This window comes from Mangifera indica, chromosome 9 (genome assembly GCF_011075055.1).
Source record: "Mangifera indica cultivar Alphonso chromosome 9, CATAS_Mindica_2.1, whole genome shotgun sequence".
Lineage (NCBI taxonomy): Eukaryota > Viridiplantae > Streptophyta > Magnoliopsida > Sapindales > Anacardiaceae > Mangifera > Mangifera indica.
In genome coordinates, this window is record NC_058145.1 from 8616321 (window position 1) to 8642215 (window position 25895).

A 25895-nucleotide genomic window follows, 5' to 3' on the forward strand; every position below is an offset into this window, starting at 1 on the left:
AAAGAATTAATAAACTTTAGTGACAAACTTGGCTTAACCCAATAAGTTTGAAAAACGACATTTTAACCCAAAATGTAAAAGATATGAAAGTGAGTTTTCAAGTGAGTTATCCCATGCAAATAAATATTCTAATCAAAACAAATGCTCCAAATTACAAACATGTCTACCTAAACTTGAGTTTTACTTCAAATCTTCAAGAATTCTTCACTTGAGCTTTGTCTTTCATTTTTATTTTGAAACTCCTTCAAGTACATTCGATAAATTCTTGCAATCTAAACTCACACTCAAATAAAGCCATTAGTTAATATGTTTAGGGACATATTAGTTTGTTATCATCAAAATAAGAGCATAATGACTCATTGAGTCAACACATAATAGGGGGTTAAATGGGCTCATTAGGTGTCTCAGGACTAGCGGCCTGTATTTCAACAGGTGGCATCGCTGGAGATGTTTCATCTCTTATTGAGGGGGCTACTAAAGAGGATGAGGAGGAATGAGGATCCAATATAATCGTGTACATAACAATGTCTGCAAACCATGGTTTAGCCTTCTTAATCGGTGATGGTTGGAGCAAGAAAGTAACATCATCCTATTTATTCAAATATATAGTTTAACTTATTTGCAATAATCAAGGTATCAATTAACTAATTAATTAACAATCACATACATTATCACTAGTGAAAATAGTTCCCATATGAGTCTAACTAAGAACATCTCGCATATGCCACTTGAACATCCGTGGAGAAGCAAGGACATTAACCAAGTCCACCAAATCATACAGGGTGTCAATCATCTCATATATCCAATACCATAATGTAAACATGAATGGTTAAATTTAATTAATCTTTTTCTTGCCAATCAATATAGATAATCAACAAATATACACTTACCTAGAATGAAACAGGAAATTCATAGATGTTATATTTATGCATGTCAGGCATTTGGCTTAAGCAGATTCTGTCACTCAACTGAGACATCGATTTGAATAACATCTCCCATACCAAAACACCCTAAAGATAGGAATTAAACCTATCCAAGTGATTAAATAACTGGAGATACTCTATAGATATCTTCTTTCGTTGATCATATGTAGACAATATAATAAGACAATTTTGACGACATCAGTATTATCATCCCCATATGGCTTAGCCAAGAAAACACACTTTACATCATGTAGTACACCTTCTGACATCTCCAAAAATAGGTATCCTTAATCTTATGTCTGAATCTACTTGGAATATATGAAAAAAGTACAATGATCCGACTGAATGATAACCCTGTCATGAGTACAAACTCGAATGGGCTGAATCTTATGTCAACCCCAAATATCCTAAACCAAAACTCATCTTTGCTTAAGCCCCAATATAACTGTCGTAGTAGAAATGAGTGCACTAACACTCCATTGAACTTGAAATCAAGTAATCAAAGGAGATGCCCAAAACATGCCCTTTTAAACAACCGCAACTACTCTGGTGTCAGTGTAGGGCTAATCTTTGATATGACAGTTCACTGAACATGACATATAACCTCTACTCAGAAGTGTCATGACTCATCGGGGATTCTTAATTCACCATCGTTATTTTTTAAATGAGAAATATCCTATAAAAAAATTTAAAGTTTACAAGAATTTCATTAAGAAAAAGATATAAAAACAAAGATGGAAATGATAAATATAGAAAAAAAATAGATCCAAAATTCGAAAACTACAAATTGGAATACCTTAGAAAGATAAAAACTGGAAAATCGAATGGAAAACTACACGTTCAAAAACTTTGAAATGACAAATATCAAAAAACAAAAATAAAATTCGAAAACTATACGGTAAAATACCCTAGAATGTCAAAAATAAAAAAACCACCTGAATTTTGAAAATTAAATGTTGAAATACCTTAGAATGACAAAAATAGAAAAATTGATTTGAAATTTGAAAAATGCATATCGAAATACTCTAAAATGACAATAATAAAAAAACTGGACAAACATTTGAAAACTACACGTCCAAAAACATTAAAGTGATAAATATAAAAAAACAGAACTAAAATTCGAAAAATTACACTTTAAAATACCTTAGAATATCAAAAACTGAAAAATAGCTCAAAAATTCAAAAATTAAAGTCAAAATACTCTAGAATGATAAAAATAAAAAAACAAACTTGAATTTTAAAAACTAAATGTTGAAATACCTTGAAAGGACAAAAACTAAAAAAATCGATCTAAAATTTGAAAAGTAAATGTCGAAAAACCCTAGAATAACAACAATCGAAAAACTACACTCCAAAACCTTAAAATAAGAAATATTAAAAAACAAAACTGAAATTCAAAAACTACATGTTAAAATACTCTAGAATGTCAAAAACAGAAAAAATCGCTCGGATATTTGAAAATTACAAATCAAAATACTCTAGAATGACAAAAATAAAAAAATTGACTTGAATTTTGAATTGAAATACTTTGGAATGACAAAAACTGAAAATTAATATAAAATTTGAAAAGTATATATCAAAATACCCTAAAATAACAATAATAAAAAAATTGGACTAAAATTTGAAAACTGTACGTATAAAAAGGCCAAATGACTATTTCCCACCCAAAGTTTGATGTTTTCTCAAGTTTCCACCCTTTAACTATGGAAACACCAAACACTTACCTATGACCGGTTAAATTTAACAAAACCCTAACGGTGGTAAGGGTAAAATCGTCATTTTGGCTATAATATTAAAAATAAACTAAAATAGAATCTATTTTGCCCCCCTAAACTTTAAAAACTAAAATTTTCCCCTAGCCTAAGTTTTAAAAAATCGCCGTTTCACCCTAGGGTTTTGTTTTGAAATCTCTGACTCCATTGCCGACGGCCTCTCCCTCTCGAAGCTTCCTCTCCTTCTGGCGAACTCTTTCCTCCCATTTGGACGTCTGATGGGAGTCGAAGAAGCTATGGAAGATGAAGAACTTCGTCGGGGAAGACGAAGTTCTTCCTCTTCCCAGTCGTTGTCGTCTGGGAAGACAAGACGATCGTCTTCCCAAACGATGAAGACGAGATCGATCGATCTCATCTTTGTCGTCTGGGAAGACGATTTCTCTCCACGTTGGATGTGTAGTGCAAGAGTTAAGGGCGGCCTTCGGTGGAAGAAATCGTCGGGAGGGGAAGACAGTCGGTGATGGCACTGGAGAAAGTGAAAGGGTTTGGAAATAAACCCTAGGGGGGGAAATGTAATCTGTTCAAACTTAGCTTAGGGAAAAAATGTTATTTTTTAAACTTTTAGGGGGAAAATGAGATTAAATTTACCACCGTTAGGGTTTTGTTAAATCTAATTGGCCATTGGTGGGTGTTTGATGTTTCCATAGTTAAAGGGTGGAAACTTGAGAAAACATCAAACCTTGGGTGGGAAATAGTCGTTTGGCCGTATAAAAACTTTAAAATGACAAATATCAGAAAATAGAACTGAAATTTAAAAACTAGAGGTTAAAATACCTTTGAATGTCAAAAATGAAAAAATTGATCGAGAATTTGAAAATTACAAGTCCAAAGAATGACAAAAATAAAAAAATATATTTGAATTTCAAAAACTATATATCAAATAACCTAAGTATGAGAGCTATAAAAAACTAATATGAAATTCGAAAACTATATTTCGAAAAACTTTAAAATAATAAAAATAAAAAAATAGAGCTGAAATTCAAAACTATATCTTGAAAAACTCTAAAATGAAAATATAAAAAAAGGGATCGAAAATTCGAAAACTGCATGTCCAATTACCTTAAAATGACAAATACTAAAAAGTTGATCTGAAATTCAAAAAGTGCCCATCGAAACCCTTAGAAATCATAAAAATCAAAAAATCAGATTTGAAATTCGAAAACTATGTGTCCAAAAATCCTAGAATATGAAAAACATAATAAAATTAAAAAATCATCGGTAAAACCCTAAATTTAGAAAAACTATCAGTTTACCCCCTTAACATTTTTTTGCTCTTCCACAGGTCCTAAATGTTTAAAATAATACCAATTTAATCCCTAACATTTTCTTATTCTCCCACAGGTCCTAAATGCTTAGAACAATATCAATTTGCTCCTTAACATTTTCTCATTCTACTACAGGTCTTAAATGCTTAAAAAAATTTTAATTTGCACCCTTATTAATTCACTCTATACCACATGTCCAAAAAGTTGAAAAAATCACAATTTGACCCGCATAGGGGTTCCCACATGTCTAACTGTTTAAAAAATCAACATTTCCCACCCCTCCCACATGGTTTCCACTTGTTGTACCATGGGAAAATGTTTCAAATCTTGCAATTTCACTCCTCGCTCGAGGTTCCCTCGTATGTCCTTCAGCATACCTATTGTTTAAAAACTTGCAGTTGCCCCTTTCCCCCGTGTCATTGATTCAACCTGGGGGATATTTCTCAAACCTAAGAATCTTTGGGTTTGCAAAAATCCCACGAGTTGAATTTCGATTTGAAATTCAATTGATTTTTCGATCAAAATCGCAATTTTTGGCTACCATTTCAATAAAAAACAATTGTACACTAAGTTAAACACAATAGCCCTAAACTAATTTATCCAAAACAAGCAAGAATAAAGCCACAAAATCAATTGTTTAAATCGCAAAACCCTAAACTAAAAACACCCTAAATGTTACTGTAATCTATCTAATTTAAATATAAAAATGATTTAAACAAGATAAGAGATGATTTATCCATCTACTTGATCATTTTTGTCACCGAAAATCATAAAAAATTTGGTGGAAATGTCAAAGTTGCTGCACTGTGGGAGAGTCATGGAAGCATTAGTGGGAATTTCGATTTTTTGCATGGTACCGTGAGAAAACTTTGGGTGAAGATTTGATGTTTTTTGGGTTTATATATGGGGACATTTCGATAATTTTATAGAAATGGGGTGTTTTGTTTAAGTCCAATAAAATGGAATAATTTCATTAAACCTTTGATGTTTAGGGTGTTTTCCTTAATTTTCCTTTTTTAAATTTGAGAGTTTAGTCTCTGCTTACTCTCAGAAGCCCCACAATCCGCCTTTGGATCCAACATATGTGACGAGTGGCTTCCCTGTCCTTGTATGCACTGCATTTGTTTGTAACATCAAAAGCAAAAGCACGCCGAAACATTCATAATTGGTCCAAAATAAGTTTAGTAGTCTATTTTGATTATTAGTGTACACCCAAAGCACAGTCCGAGATTTCTTTTTTGCTTTTGCTGCTAAGGAGGTAATAATTGTTTCACAACAATTTTTTTAAAAAAAAAAAGCCTTACACACATGATGATTAATTGTTTACCACTGCATTGGTAAAGACTTAAAAGGCTGGTTTGATATCCAAAGTAGCATTCTCTATTATTTTTTAATATTAAATTAAAAAAATATACATTTCAAATTAGAAAATGCTATTATATGAATGTCTTTCTAATAATTCAACAAGGATAATACTGTATTTATGAGGCTGACATAGAGTAATATTCTATATATATATGAGATTGAATATTAGTTTCTACCTCTTAACTTTGAAAATTTCAGTTACTCGCCTATAGACAGTTGAAGTTAATGAAATTTTATCTTCTTAAAATTTTATCTCATTATCTCCCTTAAATTTTAAAAACTAATAATTTTCTCCCCTAAACCAAGTTTTAAAAAATCATATTCTTTTCCAGGGTTTAGTTTCAATATTAGGTCACTTTCTCCACCACCATTGTCAACTATCTTTTCCTCTTAACGGTTCCCTTTCCTTTGACGGTTTGTCTCAAATAATCCCAATCCTTCAATGCCTTATGACGTCTTATGGGAGGACGAGACCTGCGATGACACCAGAGAGAGTGATTGGATATTGAAACTAAACCCTAGGGGGGGAATATGATTTTTTAAAACTTGGTTTAGGAGAAAAAATATTAGTTTTTAAAATTTAGGAGAGGAAAAGATTAGTTTACTTTTAATATTATATATAAAATAACGATTTTATTTTTAAAATTAATAGACTTAACCGTCAATGAATGGATAAATAAGATTTTCAAAGTTAAAAGGTGAAAATTGAAAATACAACATACTTTGGGTGGAAATAATTCTTTTGGCCTTTATAAAATTACGTTTGAGAGGATATTATTCTTTTTAAGGTTAGAATAAGATGCGTATTTATGATGATTTTGAAGTAGAATTCATTTAATTTTGAACTAATTTTTGAATAAAAATATAAATAAAAATATGTTTGAGAAGTTAAGTTTAAGATAGAGCCGATATTAATTTGATAAATTAATTATATTCGTATAATGGATAAAATTAAATGTTAATTTAATTATCAGATCATACTAGACCTAGTTGGTAAATCGGAAGGACCAAAGTGGCGCTCTGTATTAATGTTTGAAAGGAGTCATGGGTTTTTTTTTTTTTTTTTGTTCACCCTAGAAATTGTTTAATTTAGTAGTTGAACAAATTTAACTATAAAAGGAGAGGGGATCTCTCCTGTAAGAAACAAACACCGGGAATGCAGCCTCTGCATATTCTATTTGTTACGTAAAGGAGGAGGGTGAAGTGATGGCTATAGCGGCCCCTGGTCAGCTTAATCTCAACGAGTCACCTGCTTGGGGATCTAGAAGTGTCAATTGCTTCGAGAAATTGGAACAAATTGGCGAGGGCACTTATGGGTATGTTTCTTTTTTAATCTCTTACTTCTGCTCCTACCATGTTATCTTTTCCCCACCTCCTAAAACTTATAGCTAATGATACGACCAAAAAAAAAAGAAAGTTTGTTAGTATTTGCAATATTAAGTGCTTGATCAATACCTTTGGCTGACTTTATGGTTTGCGATTGCATGTGCCATTTTGCAAGTGATTGTTTTTCATCGTATTTTGCTTTTTACTTGGCATGTTAGTTTACTTCAAGTAATGCTTTAACTTCATCTGATAATCAAGAGATTTTTGGGTATCAAAAAACTAAACAAATTAGAAACTTGTTGGGAGGATCTTCAAATCATCGATGTGACATGTTCAGTTGAATAGGTTCTGTACTTCTGTAAATTTTTTCTGGTCCTAAAATTGTGCAGCTTCAACCATCGTTGATTCCTTGGAGATATTGGCGGAAATCCCTGATAAGGTTCCAAGTCCCAGTTTTTTCCTTTTTCTTATGGGATTTAACTGGATATGAATAATGGTTATGGAAAGTTTACTAGCTAATTGTAGTTACAAACTCAGCTTGAAGAAGATGGAAGTGTGAATATATTGTTGTCTTCTTCTTCAATCCTCCTTTCAGGGATATACCATTCTTCTTCTTTGACTAATGCCTTTCATTCTTTCATCAGCTTCATCAATATACTGTTTACTAGTTTGATTTCATTGGCGGTACTAAGGCAGTACCAGCAATCTAAGGCTTGTTATTTATTTTAACAAATGCTTTTATTACATATACTGTTCTATGGATTTAGGGGTATTACTTAGGGGTAGATGCTGAAACCACCCAACTGGGCCGAATTGGGGAGTTGGGTCCGTTTTTATCCTGTAAAATCACCTGTTGGCTATTGGTCAGTTGGTAAGTTTGTATCTTGTTAAATAGTTTGGTAGGGTTGTTCTCTACCCAGCTTCCTGCCCGCCTTATTGCTGGTTTGCATGCCTATCATTGTCGGCAGGAAGCTTAACATAAGTTTTTCTATTTTCTTTAATGAAAACCCAACACACCCTGACTTGTGAGTTGGTTTGATTGTCAAATCTTCTAGAATTTTTTGAGGAAATTAAGGAGTTTTTCATGAAGCATCTCTTGGAACCTCCCCTCTTTCTTGCAGCCTTAGTTGCAGTAAATTTCTTTCCCATTCTATTTTTTTTTCTTGTTCCTCTTTTTCCTAAAAACTCAAAAAAAAGAGTTCTGCTTCAGAGTAGTCATTGATGTGGAAATTTTGTAACTTGTAGTTGGCAGTATTTATTGTCAAACCAATTTCAAGAGTAAAATTACCTTATTTATTAGGTACATTATATTTGTTTTGCCTGATAGTTTTCTTGACTTTATTTTTCTCAATATTATGTAGCTATTGATTTATTAATTTTTTGAGTTTTATCATTTTGTAAAATTTATCCACAGAGGCTTGAATAAATTATTATCAATTTAATTTCTTGGCTTCAAGATGTCTTAATTCTTTTAGAGTTAAAATCAACTTGCCTACTTGAGTGGGATTGATCTACCAATTGAGGATTTGATTTGGTTAAGGGCTTAAAGTTGAGTTGGTTTTGGCTGGAAAAGGGCTGTCCAACCAAAAAAGGGCAGGCAGTCCTAAAACCTAAAAAGGAGCTGAGGTTAGAAATTAATCTTGCAGTTGATTGCTTTATATTGTGAGTCTTAATTGGTGCCTATCAAAAGTCATATAAAATTAAGAGACACCTTCATTTCTACTTATTAAATTAGTCTCAATCTAGTTGAAGAACTTTAATTAGTCTTGCCCGATATCCTTGGACAAGACTTGTTTCTTGCCAATAGCTACTCAAGGTAATAGGTTCACTGGTGTTCTTAATCATGATCTTTGAGTTAGCTCAAATAAGGAGGGAACTGTATTTTTCTCTATTTACTTTCCCAAAAACTCTCAAATTCAATGTCTAAATTGTATGCTAGTCTGTTCAAGGAAACTAGTACAAGTTGGTTATTTCTGAAAACTATCATGACAAGCTTGAGGATAATGTTTTTGTCTTAGGGAGAAGAAAGAAGACCTAGGTTATTGGGATTGTGCTATGTTAGCTTAGCTATAACTTGACTGTTTTGCAATTACTTAACACACATTTTTTGAATGATAAAAGGGAAAACAGTCAATGACTTATGGGACAAAATACGTTTTCTAGTTTCTCTATGGGCCAAGGTTTCCTAGGAATTTCATCATTCCCTTAATGTGGTAGTATGACCCATTTGGATGTTTGGTATGTAGGATTGGAATAGAATTATTCCTTACTTCATTTGCCTTACCATTAAGTTTTTATTTAGTTTATATGTTGACTTTGACTATCATGTATTTGAGTTAGAATTAGTTTTTATTTGACTTTGATAAAAGTTTATCCATTTGTACTAATGTGATTTATTATCTTGCAGTCAAGTTTACATGGCCAGAGAAAAAAAGACGGGTGAAATTGTAGCTTTGAAGAAAATACGAATGGACAATGAGAGAGAAGGGGCATGCTACTACCTTTCTGTTAATCATTTTAATCTTCTTATGTAAACAGATTATGATCATTGAATCATAAACTATGCTGGAGATTGCTGTATTGGGCCATTGACCTTTTCCTTCCCGTGTGTCCTTAAATACTTTATGCTCATGATAGGTTACATTATGAGAATCTAAGTGGGAGAAAGATAGAAGTTCCTAAGCTGTGGGAGTATTATGTCATTTAATATCCATATTTCACCATTGAAATTTTTTTTTTGTTTAATTTTTCAAATTTTTGATGCAGTTTCCCATCACTGCCATACGTGAAATCAAAATTCTAAAGAAGCTGCGCCATGAAAATGTAATTAAGTTGAAAGAGATTGTGACATCTCCAGGTATGATTGTAATTGTATGCACCTTTCTTTATGATGTAATTATGCTAGTGATACATTTTTAGAATAATTATTAACCTCCCCTTAGGTTGGTTTTACATATAATTAGGCAACCTCCCAACTAGATTATATTGAAGTCCCTTATGATTCATACAAGGTTTCGACTACCACTGAAAGTCTGAAACCAATGAGTTGACTTTAACCACAAAAATATTATTAATTAAATAAAATAACCACCATGGCACTACTAAACTCACATTATGCTTACTTAATTAGAGTTTAATCATTCTGTTATGTAAATAAAATAAATAATATTACAAAGCCAAGTAACCAAGTTTTGAACTATAAAAATGGAGTTAAAGCCCAGAAGCAAAATAAAGCTCATGGCTTACATGCTCTCCACTAGCCACTAAAAAATGTTAATTCTTACAACCTTTAGCATTTTGTGTATCACTTTGACGAAGCAAATTTAATGTAGACTTCATGAATTGATGATGTGTCACTTGCTAGAAATATTTAAAGAATTGAAGGATTTTATTTATTTTTAGTTGACAATGTTTAATCTTAATTCATGGATTTAAGTTTCATATCAGCAGTTAATTTTATTTCAAATACTAGTGAATTCATCGATTTTAAGTTTCATGTCAACAGTTTAGTTTTATTTCAAAAAAAAAAAAAACAAACACTTCTGTATTAGGTTGATAATACATTTAATTTAGCTTAATTTAGATTGACACTTCTTGTGGATGGAGTTAAATTTTGTGTCTTATGGGTTCATTTACTTCAACTCTTTTTTTAATTTATTATTTATAATTATATTAGATGACACTTCATCAATTTGTAAAATTCACATTGAATTTAGTCCTTCGAAACAATGCATCCAATGTTAAAGGTTCAAAAAGAAGAAATTTAAGAGAAGTTAGGTGTTCTGTGCTGGTTTGGAAGGAGCACCAATGTTGGATTTTGGGTCTGAGAAATGGTTTTTAAAGTGAGAAAATGTGGATCATGTTATGGTTTCTCATCGATTTCTAGAAATGACAGGTCTTTATTAAATTTAACGGTCTCCTCGGGGTCTCCATAGTAAAACTTTATTTGGTGAATGGGGAGGGAATTTGATTAAAACAATTATAGATAACAGTGTGTTTTCTCTCCTCTAGATCTTTGCATCTTTTGCAAAATCTGAATCAGAGATTTAATGTGTAATGAATTGTTGAAGGAAGGAAGTACTGAACTTATGAATGAAAAGGCTAACTATAGCATAAAGATTTTTTTTTTTTTAAATTTAATATTAAAATACAATTAAGTTCAAAAAACAAACAAAATATTTAAACGTTAATATGCAATCAAACTTCATATTAAATAAAACGTGATCCTTCTATGATAATGAAGAGATTAGTTATTGATTGTTTCATTTGATCCATGAAAGTTGTGTTTTCTTTTTCAGATCCAGAGAAGGATGAACAGGGGAGGCCAGGCAAGTAGGCTTTTGTTGGTAGTTTTACCCTCTTGTGTAACTGCTATCTTCATTATTTCTCAGTTCTTTTTATCAAAATTTTATGCTTTGACGTGTTTCTTGGACTCAATTTTTACTTAGGCATGTGTAATTTATTTAGGACAGATGATATCTGACATTGGCCACATTACTTACAGACGGTAACAAGTATAAAGGTGGCATCTACATGGTATTTGAATACATGGACCATGACTTGACAGGTCTTGCTGATCGTCCCGGAATGAGATTTTCAGTTCCTCAGATTAAGGTGTCACTTATATGAGGATGTGCCCTTCTACTACTTGATCAGTGACAATGTGATTCTTGACAGGCTATATGAAGTAGCTCTAACTTTTTTGATTAGAAAGCCGCTGTCTCACTTATTTTCCTTTTGCATGCAGTGCTATATGAGGCAGCTTTTGACTGGGCTTCACTACTGCCATGTAAATCAAGTACTTCATCGTGATATCAAAGGTTATAATTGTAGCAAGGATTTCACTATTGGATATTTTGATGTCACAAGGTCAAATGTATGAGGCTTCCTATTCATGCTGCAGGCTCTAATCTTCTAATAGACAATGAGGGCAATCTGAAACTTGCAGATTTTGGGCTTGCCCGGTCATTCTCACATGAACACAATGCGAATCTGACAAATCGTGTTATTACTTTATGGTATAGGTAATTGTTTTTCTTCTTTGTATGAAGAGTATTGACTGAAGTATTTAAATATCTTTTCATTTTAGTATGCATCATCTCCTCTTACATAATTGAAAATCAATGAGGATAGGAGTAAAAGTTGGGATAGTTGGGATAGTGAACCGCATTGTTCAAAGTTGTCTTGTTTTGTGCAGACCTCCAGAGTTGCTGCTTGGGACAACAAAGTATGGTCCAGCAGTTGATATGTGGTCTGTTGGATGTATTTTTGCTGAACTTTTACATGGGAAACCAATCTTCCCTGGAAAAGATGAGGTGAGTCACATTGTCTTACATAGTTTTGATTATTTTTTAGATTAATATTTGAGGGATGCTAATAAAAGAGTTATTTTTGTGGATCACTAGTAAATCATGATACAATGATACTGACTTGCATTAAAAACATATGATAGATTATGGTGGCTTAGGATTCTAATAAAGATCTCATCATCAGTGCTATCTGAGCTAGTCTTGTAAATATTATTTGACTAGTCCAAGGGTTGGATTTAGTATTATTTTTTTCTGCATAAGTTGTTGGTAATCATTGGAAGCAACCAGTATTGCCAAAAGTAAAAATTTTGTGAGCCTGGCCATGGATTTAGCATACAAACAAACTCACATTGTTTGATAAATATTTTCAACCCTCTAGTGGTTTGTTGGGTACATTCATTCTATTTTAGGCTTAATATTTAAGGCCTTGTGTTGGATATATGTAGTTTTTAACTCAATAAAACTATATGCACAGACAATGATTTGTCATCATATGATTGAGTATTGCTTTATCTTTAATTTAAAACCACCTAATCATATGATTACATATCATTGTTTGTGCATAAAGTTATATATAGTGTTTGTGTATACAGTAATACTCTTTTTAATTAGCTTAACTTTGAATGACTTGATATCTTAACTGTTTGTATTGTCTTGTATAGGAAACACTTAAGTTATGAGGGATTAATCTATGAGTGTGAATCCACATTGTACCAAAATTTATGTTACTATGATTATATATTAATTTAATAAAATTATGTGTATCCAATTTTGAATACTCAATTGGGTACATAGATGATATGTTGTTATATAATTGAATGATTATGAATTAAAATAAAATAACACGAATCACATGATGACCCATCATCTCGGTACCTAATTAGGTACTCAAATCTGGCTGTACATAGCATTGTTCTTATTGAATTATAATGTCATACATTTGGGGAATAGACATTTGCAAGTGTTCTCCCATCAAGTTGGCAGGACTTATCAATTGTATATGATTGGCCCTCGGTATTGTACAGGTTTATATATTGAATTGAGTGTTTTTCACCAACAGTAACTTGAATTGTTGAAAGGAGTTTACTGTTAATAATCCTGTGTACCAAAACATTCTTGAGGCATAATATTAATAATTTCAGTTCCAAATTGAGGAGACATGATTTTTATTCTACATAGTCGCACATATTAGGCTAAAACATTTGCTGTCCTATTAGGATCTTTATCGTAGCCATTGTTGACAAGGCACCAGCATAACATCTATCCTTTTCCATCAATTGTAGCCAGAGCAATTGAATAAGATTTTTGAGCTATGTGGAGCCCCGGATGAGGTCAATTGGCCTGGGGTTTCAAAAATGCCATGGTATAACAACTTCAAGCCAACAAGGCCAATGAAAAGACGGGTCCGGGAGGTTTTCAGGCAGTAAGTAACTCAACTTGTTATGTTCATGTTTGCTGTAATTTCTGCAATTTAAATATTTAACAGTTGCCTATATTTAAGTGTACTTTTTGTCTATTGGTTTACATTGCTACCTTTTTGTTTCAGTTTTGATCGTCATGCTTTGGAGTTGTTGGAGAAAATGCTAACCCTTGATCCTGTTCAGGTATTATGTTATCATATGGTATTTGCTTTTGTTATATGTGAGCATATTTGTGTTGAAATTGGACAACAAATATGATTTTTCATAGTATTTCTGAACGTGAAAACACAACAATGAATGGTTAGAATTTTGTGCCTACTTCAGGAAACAAATCAATTTATACAAAATCGTAGAAAACTTTCTAGGGAATATCAATGGGTACATATGGGAGCTAAATATATGATCAATTAAAAACAAAATTTCCTGAGGCAACCCCCTTATTCTAGGTAAGTCCATGAAGCACATTATCGAGACCGCCCTCATGAGCTGGTGAAAAATATTTCCATTCCCAACTTGCAAGGAATACAGTGAAATGTGCAGCTGGACAGTCCTTTTATAAAGAAGTTAGTCAATTGAGTTCATTTGAAGCCACATAGGAAGTACATGTTGCCCTTAGTGTTTTTTTTTTCTTTAATGAAATGTCTGCCCAATACTGCATGATTGGTTCGATCAAATGTACTGGATTATAGTAGCAGATTTGTAGGATATTACAGCCTCATTGAATCTTCCATTCTTATCCCAGGATCAAAGAGAATGATCTTCAACCATGATAGTTTACATCTCCAAGGAAGCATTGCACGACATCCAACATAAGCGCTAAATCTTGTCATAGTCAAATGTTTTTTGACTCTTCCGAGTGATAAGATTTCCTTGTGAAAGTTGCAAGTTATTGTTGTAGATCTTCACACTACAAGTTAACCAGCCCAATCGACATCAGTATAGGCTTCTAACTAATATGCAATATTTGGTTAATTGTGGGACAAGTATATGAATTTTCCAACCAATCTCTAATATCTCTCTTCATGTATCGCTACGTATTCCTCTGCCTTTTCTTCCCTTTTTTCACATCTTGGAGTAGGTCAAGAATATGCTTTTGCTAAGATATACAAATTCCTCTTTTAGAATAAAGTGTTCTAAGTAAGGTGGCTCCACAACTTCTCAATTTCTTCCTAATCATTCCCTGTAAAAATAATGTCATCCACAAATTATCAAATCTATCAGTTTCCCTATTGAGAATCTCCTTGGAAATATAGTGTGATCTTCTTGGCTTTGTTTATAATCACTTTTCCTTAGGTTCAGTGAATCTCTTGAACCATGGATGATTGCATTCCTTGATGATGAAAATTGGTCAATGCGTTGTTGTGGATTTGAATCGTTTTGATCCAAATTACACTGTCTCGCAACAGTAACTTAAGTTGCAATGCAGCAATTTAAGGATCCAAGGATGTCGTCGTTTCACCTAGAAGGAATGAGGGAAATTTTAATTGAAATATTTGAAAGTTAACTGAATAAAAATGGAATGCATGCTTATGTGGATAAGCCGTTAGGGAGGGAATCAGGAATTCATTTTATATGGGACCCTTTTTACAAAATGACTATTCTGTGAATTGTTACTGTGGATCTTCTTCTTCCTCTCGGTTACATTGCTTCTCTTTCTCTCTTAATTCTAGCTCATTTTTGAACGCATTCCCACTGATTTGCATCATGCATGCTGCTGGTTTTTTCAGTTTGGAAAGTTCCACTTGTTTCCATGCTTCATTTTTATCTGACACCTTTGTTTCTTTAATGATGACTTGTGTACTATAGTCTCTAAGTGTTTTATTAACTGTTTGAGGGATGCTTCTGGAGGATGGTTGAGTATTGAATGCTAATTAAATTTCTTGGTTCCTTTTCTAAGGGCAATTGGCAAGTGAAGATTATCAAAATGATCAGAAATAGGTTAATGAAATCAAAAATTGGATATAAATTGTTTAATTTTCAATTGATTGGTCATACTAGAGATTTTGGTTGTCTATTTCCTTGGATACTCCTTAAGTGGTGGTGAATGGTTCTCCCTCTTAATTTGTTGGGTTCAGTAAGTTATGAAGTAGATGGTAAGTCTGAAGGAATTTATCCATCCTCTTTTGGTCAGTCTCAGTTCAGCATAAGATGTTCCTCTACACCTCAATGATGGTTTAAAACTAGGAAATTAAAAGACTTAAATACATTAAAAGCAACAAGCTGAGCTAGGACATGAAAAGTATTCCTCCTATGATAACACTCTTCACTTGTCTCGTCCTAAAGATAGGTGAAAGGGAAGCAGGGATTTTTTTTAAACAAATGTGGGATCCTGCTGTGATTTAAGTGCATTTGGTGGGAGGCTGGTATTAGGAGGGATGGAAAAATCCAGAGTTGGGGTTTGGGGGCCAAAGGTAGATTTCCCAACAGTGGTTTTTAAACCTGGGATTTAATTAAAAAAATATTGAATCATAATAAATTGGAGTTTCTATTTCATTTAGGAAGTTAAAATTTTTTGCTCGTTTAATTTGGAATTTTGTAATTTGCCTTATTCTAGTAGCATATAAGAAGTCTAATATAAATATGCTTGTTATGTATGATTAGTAACTAATGTCATATCATGGATTTGAGTTTACCATTTATGGATTGGAACTTCTTCAATAGAACAGTAACTAGCGTTTATCAATTTCATTGGATCATACAACTCATTAAGGCATAGGATTTATGAAACTGTTTTTAAAACAGCTTCCGTAGTAGGTTTCTGAAACTTTGAATTGGAAGAGTATTGACAACTTCAATGAGGGCCTTTCCCAACCAACCCCAACCCCAACACCCCTCCCCTCCCCCCGTTTTTGGATTGTGTTAGTAACATTTGTGTATTTTGGGCATCCATTGGCTGATTGGGAGGAAAGACACCTCGAGAGGAGTTGGCTCCTCTTGTTATTAAATCTATTTTCTTTCAATATTAATAATATTTGAGCTAGGTTCCTTACAGATTGTACCATCCTATGCTCCCATTATCAGATTGGAGACTATTGATTTGATGCCAATTTGGTTACAAGTAATTTTTTGAATGATGGGGAAAACCTGTCTGACCTCATAACCAATTACAAGGAGATAGACCCAATGGATGTAGAGCAATCACTGATATAGGTTGCAAACTAAAATTGGTGAAAACTCTTTGATTGGTTAAAGGAATAGATATTTGACTGTGTAGAAAGATATTGAACAACACATTGTTCAAACTCAAGAAATTTCATCTTTGTAATAGAGTCTAATCGTTGAAATGGCTGTGCAAAATGAAGGCTCATTTATGGTTGGACAACTGGATCTTGACAGATCAAGTTTTCCTGCTCTGATACTATATTAAAAATGGAACAGAATCATGAATTTTGAAAATAAATATACACACAATTGTGGGAATCAACTGATTGCTAAAATTAAGTGGTACAATATTTGGGATCCTTGACACCCTGCTGAGTACAACGCCTACCAATCTGATTCCATAAAAATAAAGAATTAATCAAATGCACTCTGATATTTTTTGGAATTCTGTTTGATTTAGTCTTCTCTGAGTTCTGATCTTTTGTGTGCCTGTGTTTGTTGTCCTTTCTTTTTTCTAAAAATTTTAGAGAATATCTGCCAAGGATGCACTAGATGCAGAGTATTTCTGGACTGATCCTTTACCATGTGACCCTAAGAGGTTAGCTTTCCCCTCTACTTGGCCTTTCTAATCTCATTCTAATTTATTACAAATGGATCAGTTCATTTATTTTCTTTATCAATTTTCTCTTCCATGTTTCAGTTTACCCAAATATGAATCATCACATGAGTTCCAGACAAAGAAGAAGCGCCAGCAGCAGAGACAGCATGAAGAAAATGCCAAAAGGCAGAAACTACAACATCCTCAACAACATGCCCGTCTTCCTCCCATTCAGCAATCTGGGCAAGCACATCTCCAAATGCGCCCTGGACCAACCCAGCCAATGCATGGTCCCCAGCCACCAGTTGCCGCAGGGCCAAGCCACCACTATGCAAAGCCTCGTGGACCTGCTGGAGGTCCAGGCAGATATCTTCCAAGCGCAACCAGTGGGGGATACAACCACCCAAATCGTGGAGGTCAAGGAGCAGGTGGAGGATATAGCACTGGAACATATGCCCCACAAGGAAGAGGTCAGGCATATGGTTCAAGTGGCATGCCTGGTGCTGGACCACGGGGTGCAGGGGGTAGCAGTTATGGAGTTGGTGCTCCAAATTATCCTCGAGGCGGTCCATATGCTGGTTCTAGCACTGGTCGTGGCTCAAACATGATGGGTGGTAACCGAAGTAATCAACAGTATGGTTGGCAACAGTAATGTAGTATGTGATCCACAAGTGTTATAATACTTGGAAGTTCTGCCAAAGCCAGCTTCGATACAAGTATTTGTGAAATTAGAAGAGATAAGCTTACGCATTTCATGTCAAAGATTTGGTACAAAAATTAAAGGTAAGTTTGTAACATGATTTTAAATAAAAGTTGTTTTAACCTTGAATCAGTTTGGAATATATGTTAATGCAAGGCAGTAGTTGAATTATATAATGTTATATAATGCAAATATTTGTTAAATGACTAATGTTATTTTATTATCTTAAACTGACTAATACAAATAAATGTGAATGTTTGGGGATTGAAGTTGCATGTTATTGTTTTGATAGCTTACAAATAGGGTTGGATTTGAACTGAGTCGAGTTCGAACTCAATTTGTTCAAGGATCAGGTAAGCCTGAGCTTAGGCTCGGTGAGACGAGCTAATGGTAGCTCGAACTCGAGCTCACGAGCACAGCTTGGCTAGGCTCAATGAGCCTGAGTTGAGCCGAGCTAAATGTGCCTAAGTTGAGCCGAGCTTGGCAAGCTTTAGCTCGGCTATTCAGAATATGTGTTTTTTTTTTTTCCTTTTTTAAAATAACTCATCTAATAAACTAGAATTGCAGAAATACCATTATTTCCACCACAACAATCTCTCTCTTTGGATTCATCTTTATACCCTGGTGTTCTAGCGGTAGCCTGAAAAACCATACATACAAAATTGTTCTTAAAAAAATGGCTTATCTTTTAAACATCAACAACAATGCAGAAGGTTACATGTAATGACCAACTATAAAAAATTTGTTTTGCTTAGTAAAACTTCCAATGTGTATCACATAATTTCATAACAATCTTCGTAACTTCAACTCTGCTGATATCCAAGTCATTCTAGCACAAGAGACCTTTACAATAATATAAGAAGGGAACAGCTACTTTGAGTTAAAATTCTTTTAAAAACGTAATAAACAGCTTAGTCAATGATCACTTAGAAATCACCAAAAGAATAGAACAAAATAAATTCATTAGCAGAAAAGTGACGACCCTGTGGATATCCAAATAAAAGCAGTCTTTTGCCTTTACTGAACTTTGTTAGTTGAGAGATAGAAGGTATGATAAGCAGAATCAACTAAATGTGTTTCAAAATGATTAGATGTTGAAAATAATAAAAAAGAACTAGTAAGTGTGGGAACAAAGATACAAACAGAACATCAAAAACTGCATGAGATAGATTTTCCTGGTAGACAACATCACCTTGATCAGTGGGATCAACTGGCATCAGAAGGCCAAAACAGAAGACTGAGGAGTGAGTCGAGTGATGATACGGCTGGAGCATTAACTTGAAAGCTTAGGGAAATAGATGACTTTATGACTTTCATAAAAATTTTGCCCTAAACTTCTGAAATGACAACGTCCAAGGCAAGCCAAACTTAATTTTTCATTTCTCTTGGGCGAGCTCAACCAGCTCGCAAGCCATCTGAGCTGCTCAGCTAAAAGCCCAAGCTCAACCTCGAGTTTGAATTCAAGCTCGTTTCTATAGCTATGCAAGGCTTAGGCTAAAGCTCGAGCTTGCTTTTGCAAGGTTTATTTCAAACTCGAACTCAAACTCGTCCAATTTACAAGGATGTAATGGTTTTCAAGTATTGATGTGTTTTTAGGGCATACAAGGAGCATTTGATTGCCTGGATTGGACTGGACTGGACTGGACTGAACTGTATTGATTAGATAATATCATGTTGTAATTGAACGAATTGCATCACATTTGAGCGGTTTTATCCAGAAATATGAGGTGGAAATAATAATTTATTAGAAATAAGAAAACCAAATTGAAGATGTAAGTGGAGAAAGAAAAACTATAAAAGCTTCACTTTCTACTGTTCAAAATCTTATCAACTTGGTCAAAAGACAAGTGAGAAATTCCCAAAGAATGCAAGTATTTTGTTCTATTTTTATCGTTGCACAAAGCCACTTGCAACAGCTTTAATTCTTCCCCACTAAATTTTAACACCTTAAGAGTCTCTCTTATACGAGGAAAAAATGCCTCTGGGCGACAACAAAAATGTTTGAAAACAAAAAATAATGCCTGCGTATCAGCCTCAAACAGATTTATCCCATTGCTTGAAAACTGAATCTTACTTGTAAAAATAATGCTGCAGAAGATAAAATGGTCGAGCCCATCAGCAACACTTCGCCATAGATCTAAAAAGTCCTTTGGATTAAGACTAATCTTACAAGCATTAAGCTGTCTCCTCAAACCATCCAATGATTCAACAAAATCAACTGATGCAAATAAATCTGTCGCTACTAGGACTCTCTCCTTGGTAAATTCTTCTTGCTCTTGCTCAAAATGATTCTTATTTTGGATATACTCCCAGGAAAGTGTTTCAAATTGACGAAGAAGGGCAGCAACTATCTCCATAAGCCAATTTTTCTCAAGCTCAAGCAAACTTTTGATTTCTTCCCCAAAGAAGTGGCTATTATCATATGTCACATAATTTTTTCTATGAATGTTGGAATCATTTTCAGCAGCAGTCATCTCCAAAAATCTTACATCATCACTCCATTCTCTCAATTTAGATTCAACATAACTGGCAGCATTAATCGATCCGCATATTGTAATTAAGATTTCATCCTGAGGATTGTCAAGACGTGATTCAACACCCTTGCACCGAAACAACAATACATTGAGAAAATGCCAGAGGAATTTGGCTGCTGTTGACCTTATAAACTGAACACGTGGTAAAATGGCTGGAAAAGTTTGACATCGTTCGATCATTTCCCATGAAAATTTAACAGCAGCTTCTGCTATGACTGGAGATCTATGTTGTTCTCTTGTAGAAAGTAAAAATTGTTCAGACTCCTCTTTATTAAGGTCAAAACAGCACATGTTATCAATTGACCATGCTCTTTCATCTTTAAGTTGTGCTTTTAGTTTTTTCCATGCATTCTTGAGCTCTATCTTTGCCCAAACATTGAGCCATTTTGGCCTGTCCGAAAATATCATTAACACTGATATACTTCTTGAAAGCCCTTCAAACATATCAGTGTCCTTCAAGAAGAGATAATTTTCTACATTTAAGAGTGATTGCATCTTTCTATCAAATGCAATAATAAGGTCTATCAGATGAAGCCATGAAGACATGACTTCTGCTCTCTCATGTTTCTCCTTGTATTTTTCATAAAGAGAAGGAAAAATGCTTTTTGTCAAAAAATTAGAAAGCACTTGTACCATTGCAGAAACCCAAGCTGCTTTAGCACCATAGCTTCGCAATCTTGCTTTATCGATTAAAGGACCCAAAACATCATCTACTCCCACAATTAAGTCTCTCGTGATTTTGTATGAAAGAGCAAAAATATATTCAGGCTGCTCAACCCATCTTAAGAAATGGTATTCTATTCGTGATGCAAAAGGAGATACCAGTTCATCAATGGCCCAAAGGTTAGCATCACAATCCTGTCCAAAAAGATTAAGCTGTCGCCTTTCCCTTCGTGTCTGCAGATGCTGCAAAGCACAGAGAGCTAGAGCACTATGACAGTAGGAATCCCTCTGGTTTCCTTGCATTGAAACTAGGGGGTTTGGAATGCCATAGATATCTGCATTCCCACTTTCTGCTGTTATGAGTTTTGGTGGCCACCCTATAGAAGCAAGAAGATTGCGTTGTTCAGCAAACACTTGTGGCCGAAGAACAACCAACGACTTATCTACTCTAATATCAACAGATTTCAAAAGATGGTGCCACTGGGGTTGGAATTTTGCAACACGAACCAGTACTTCTTCAATCTCATTAAGAACTTTTAAGGCTTTAAGTAACCTTTCCTTTTTTGGTTGAAAATCCTGCATTATAAGAAAGCATCAACATATATCTACATTTTTTTTTTTTTCCAAAGCCCAACTGTACTTTCACCCCATTGCAGCACACACGTTTAAAAGTAATATGTAAAGAACAAAGACGGAGTAGCTACTGCAGTTACCAATGAATTCGAAAGCCTCACTGAAAATATATTCCCGTTTGGGTGATTCACTGAACAGAAAGTTGCATCTTCAAGATCTCCAACCAGAGCTTCTAACTCTAGAGTAGTATCTGAAACACACAAAGCTTAGAAAGGACCTAATACACTAAAACAAAAGAACATCTATACAAGAGCATAAGATCTGCAAGTACAAGTAACACAAGCACACAGACTATTGGCATACAAACTATAATAGTAAGCAAGATTCACATATTTGTAATTAAAAGTAACAGTTCTGCAAGAGAATTCATTCTAGAAATCATTCTTTATCCTCCAATAAAACAAATTCACATTTTAGACTGCCGATCCAAATCAATAAAATAAATCATCTAAAAACTCTAAAAGAATCAACCCACCAACATATTTTTGAATATTCTGAATTCGCCGCAATTCTTCAGCAAATTGAGCCAACTCAAACAATATCTGCTGCATTTTCTTGGAACCAGCCCCATCTACAAAATTAAAAATTAAATATGAACCCAAGAAATAGAAACAGCAGCTGCTAAAAAAGGCCAAGATAGAAGAAAAACTAACATTGAGACGATGCTAGCTTGAGTTTGAGTTTGTGAAGAGCGGTTTTGCCCGGAAATGAGCGAGAAATCCAAGAAACGGCGTGTTTTGAAAGATGGGTCTGGAGGGAAAAAAGATGTGTGTCCAAATCGGAGCAAGAGTTACTGAGTGAATTGAAAAGATGTGAAGAGGAAGTTAAATCTTCCAGGGTTTTAAAATGTTGATCTAGAAATCCAAGTGGGTACGCAGAGAGGTCAGAGTGTTTGGGCAAAACAAGAGGCTCCATCACCAACTCTGCAACTTACATGATACTGGTCTAACTTCTAATTCTAGCTTTAATCAAAATTAAAAATGTTTTCTTCCCAAATGACTAGGTCCCGCCCAAGGTTTTGATGAAATAAAGTGCAATCCTTCAAGTCTTCTGACCTGTCAACTGTCATTAACAGTAAATATAAATGTAAAATTATTAATATATCTTTATTAATTTAAAAAAGGCCAAAAGACTTTTTTCCACCCAAAGTTTAGTATAAAAACAATCACACTCTTGAAGTTTCAAAAAACTAAATACTCATTCGTCATCTAATTTTTATTAAAATTTAATGTTATATGTAATGATAAAACCCTTATTTTACCAGTAATATTAAAAAATATATAATTTTATCTAATTTCTCTCCTAAAATTTAAAAACTAACAACTTCATCAATGTTTAAACTTTTTTAGTTTTGAAAAGTGACTATTTTCTTTTCATACTTAGGGTTTTTTTTTCCTCTCTTTAGTCATCACTCCATCTTTGTTGACTCTCTTTTTGCACCTAGGTATCCTTTGTTTGGTCGTCTCTCACTGTTGGATGCATTCGACCGGCTTTCCCTACAACAAAGAGATGATGTCTTTTCATTGCGCAAGAGATTCATCTCTTTGTTACATGAAAAGCTGGTCGAACACATCTGACAGTGAGACATGACCAAACAAAGGATATCTAGGTGGGAAGAAGAAGTTGTTGGAGACAAAGGGATGATCAGAGAGGGGAGAAAAAAAAATAAACCTTAAGTGTGGGGAGGGGGAGAATAGTCACTTGTTAAAACTGAAAAAGTTTAAACAGGATAAAGATGTTAGTTTTTAAAATCTAAGAGAAAATGAGATTAAATTATATGTTTTTTAATATTATTATTAAATAACAGTTTTACCGTTACATATAATAGAAAATTTTAATAGAAGTTCGATGAGGGGATGGGTATTTGGGTTATTAAAACCCCATAGGTGTGAATTTGTCTTTGCACTAAACCTTAAGTGGGAATAAGTCTTTTGACTTTTAAAAAATTATTACTCAAACTATAAAAAAAAAATCAAAATTCTAACCTATTTTAAAATGTTACTTTTTTTTTTTTCGGTGTAATATTATTTTGAAACTATTAATGGACATAAATTTTAAAAACACTCCAAACTATTTTTGAATTTTTGATCCCCCCAAAAATCGTCATCAACACTCCAAATAATTTAAAAAATTGTGGTTTCCCTGCAAAACTTTTGAAAAGGGAAAATAGAACAAATAATGAGAAAAACAAAAATAAAAAGAATAATGGAAAAATGAGAAAATTAGAAAATCGGGAGAAAAAGAGAAAATAAAAAGTATATGTAAAATAATATTTCTATCATTTTACTAAATGGAAGTGGATAATGGATGAAAATTTAAGTTTTAAAAAGTGACTGAGCAAAAATTTTTTATTTCAACAAACCTTGGGTGAAAAATGTCTTTCGGCCTATTTTCTTTATGACCTCTGTTGTTTGAGGCTTCAAATAACGGCTATCTATGATAAGATGTAATGTTCAAAAACAACACCATCATCTTAGCCTACAACTTCAAACATGACTTTTAACACTGTTGATACCTTTTGGATTGTTAATCAGATTGAGCAGACCTGAAAACCATTGCTTGGCCCAAAAAACAAGTTTCAAATCAAAAAATATTTGAGCATTGTGATCGTCCTGGCCATAGGTTGGTTGGGCCCGTGTAAATTTGGAAACGGAACCGTCAAAACCAGAACTGACCTGAATTAGAACTAGAATTGAAATCGAATTCTGATGGTTTGTTTAGGTTTTTCTTTTTTTTGAATTATCGAATTGTTGATTCATGATCGGTTCATGAACCAGTAATTAAACCATCAGTTCACATATTCATAAACTAACGGTTTAATAATTTAATAAAAAAATTATTAATTTTAAATGAAAATAATTAATTTTTTATTTTTTAATTGAAAAAAATATAAATTTGCAGGAGACCATAACAGTCCCTTGCAAATTTTGCAAAGGTTGCTTTGTAGCGTTTGCAAAATATATGGCCATTAGGCTTATTAATTTTTAAAAATTTTTTTAATTGTTTCATTTTTTATATAAAATTTTATTTATAAACACTCACTCAATCTTTTAACTCTCTCATCTATTTATTCTCATTTTTTATTCTCTCAATTCTCAATACTCTCTCAATCTATCAATTAAATTCTCTCAAATTCAATTAAATTCTCCTTTTACTTTTATCAATTCCAATTTTAATTTCTATAATTTAATTATTATTATCTTTTTATTATACAATTTTATAATTAATTTTAGAATTTATCTCTATAATTAATTTTATTTATTATCTATTATTTTTTTCTCATTATTTTTTATAATTAATTATATAATTTATTTTACTTATTATAAAAAATGATAAATAGTGAAAATTCTTCATGTAATAAGAGATTTGGTCAATATTCATATATATCAAATGTGGATGAAGATCAATTTGTAGAAGATTTTTAATACAAGAAAGTGGAAGTTAATTTGTGGAGATGGAGCAGTAGTAACAATAAGTGGAGATGAAACAATAACCACAAAAAATTGTTACCTCTGATATTTTCAAAATTCATTTCAAGAAAATATAAAAAGAAGATGGTAATTTTAAAGTTACTTGCAATTATTGTTAGCAAATTTATAAAGTCAAGCAAGAACGCAGATATGAGACATTCAAAAGGCACTTGGAGTCGAAACATCTAAAAAAAATTAAGTAAAATAGAGATCAAATACAAATAACTGGGTATGGTTCTCCATATAAATCTCTATTCTTTTATAGTGATAATAAAAGTAAAGAATAATTTGTAAAAATGATAGCAATAGATCATTTAACATTTAGTTTTGGTAAAAATTTAAGTTTTAATAATTATTATAAAACTGCAGTAAATTTTACACATAAAACTATTTCTAAAAATACATTAAAAAGATCATTATTAGGTTTATATAAAAAACAAGAAAGGAATTAATTTAATTATTTACAAATTTAGATAGACATGTGTTTATATGTAATGATATTTAGAATAACTATTAGCAAATTCACTCTTATATGAGTATAACTTGTCATTGGATAGTTCATAAATTTCAATTATAAAAAAGAATTTTAGCATTTAGGGTATTTAATGACCGGCGCATAGTCGATAATATTTATAAAATAATTAAATAAATATTAGAAAAATATAGATTAGTTTTTAAAATATTTTCAATTTTATTTGATAATGCAGCTGCAAATGCGATCTCAATTACTAATTTAACAAAAATTTACAAACTCAATAAAAGTGGTAGATTTTTTAATATTAGATTTGCATGTCATGTGTTAAATTTATGTATA

The 25895-nt window shown here is 32.9% G+C and overlaps 2 protein-coding genes across 3 annotated transcripts; one reads left to right on the forward strand and one right to left on the reverse strand.

Annotated features, from left to right (window-relative positions):
• Window positions 1-6245: 6245 nt before the first annotated feature.
• LOC123225087 (cyclin-dependent kinase C-2-like) lies at window positions 6246-17952 on the forward strand. 2 transcript variants are annotated; one of them, XM_044648945.1, is made up of 12 exons: window positions 6246-6641; window positions 9059-9158; window positions 9418-9508; window positions 10950-10979; window positions 11156-11265; window positions 11399-11471; window positions 11555-11675; window positions 11849-11966; window positions 13244-13383; window positions 13507-13564; window positions 17011-17081; window positions 17184-17952. In XM_044648945.1, exons 1-12 carry the CDS (start codon window positions 6532-6534, stop codon window positions 17731-17733), a joined length of 1572 nt encoding a protein of 523 aa, XP_044504880.1. In that variant the 5' UTR covers window positions 6246-6531; the 3' UTR covers window positions 17734-17952. The 2 variants fall into 2 exon arrangements, with proteins under 2 accessions (XP_044504880.1, XP_044504881.1); XM_044648946.1 differs by having other exon boundaries at window positions 6249-6641; window positions 9059-9140.
• Window positions 17953-19504: 1552 nt separating this feature from the next.
• Window positions 19505-22578, reverse strand: LOC123225086 (RINT1-like protein MAG2L). Its single transcript, XM_044648944.1, has 4 exons — window positions 22265-22578; window positions 22087-22182; window positions 21692-21801; window positions 19505-21554 (listed from the first exon to the last, which is right to left on the reverse strand). Exons 1-4 carry the CDS (start codon window positions 22524-22526, stop codon window positions 19584-19586), a joined length of 2439 nt encoding a protein of 812 aa, XP_044504879.1. The 5' UTR covers window positions 22527-22578; the 3' UTR covers window positions 19505-19583.
• Between the last annotated feature and the right edge of the window lie 3317 nt (window positions 22579-25895).

Coding starts and splice junctions, on each gene's coding strand:
- LOC123225087 (XM_044648945.1), top strand. CDS start 6,532: ATGGCTATAGCGGCCCCTGGTCAGCTTAATCTCAACGAGTCACCTGCT. Junction 9,509..10,949: donor AGAGATTGTGACATCTCCAG/GTATGATTGTAA, acceptor TTTCTTTTTCAG/ATCCAGAGAAGGATGAACAG. Junction 17,082..17,183: donor TTACCATGTGACCCTAAGAG/GTTAGCTTTCCC, acceptor TCCATGTTTCAG/TTTACCCAAATATGAATCAT.
- LOC123225086 (XM_044648944.1), bottom strand. CDS start 22,526: ATGGAGCCTCTTGTTTTGCCCAAACACTCTGACCTCTCTGCGTACCCA. Junction 22,183..22,264: donor CAAGCTAGCATCGTCTCAAT/GTTAGTTTTTCT, acceptor TTAATTTTGTAG/ATGGGGCTGGTTCCAAGAAA. Junction 21,555..21,691: donor TGAGGCTTTCGAATTCATTG/GTAACTGCAGTA, acceptor CTTATAATGCAG/GATTTTCAACCAAAAAAGGA.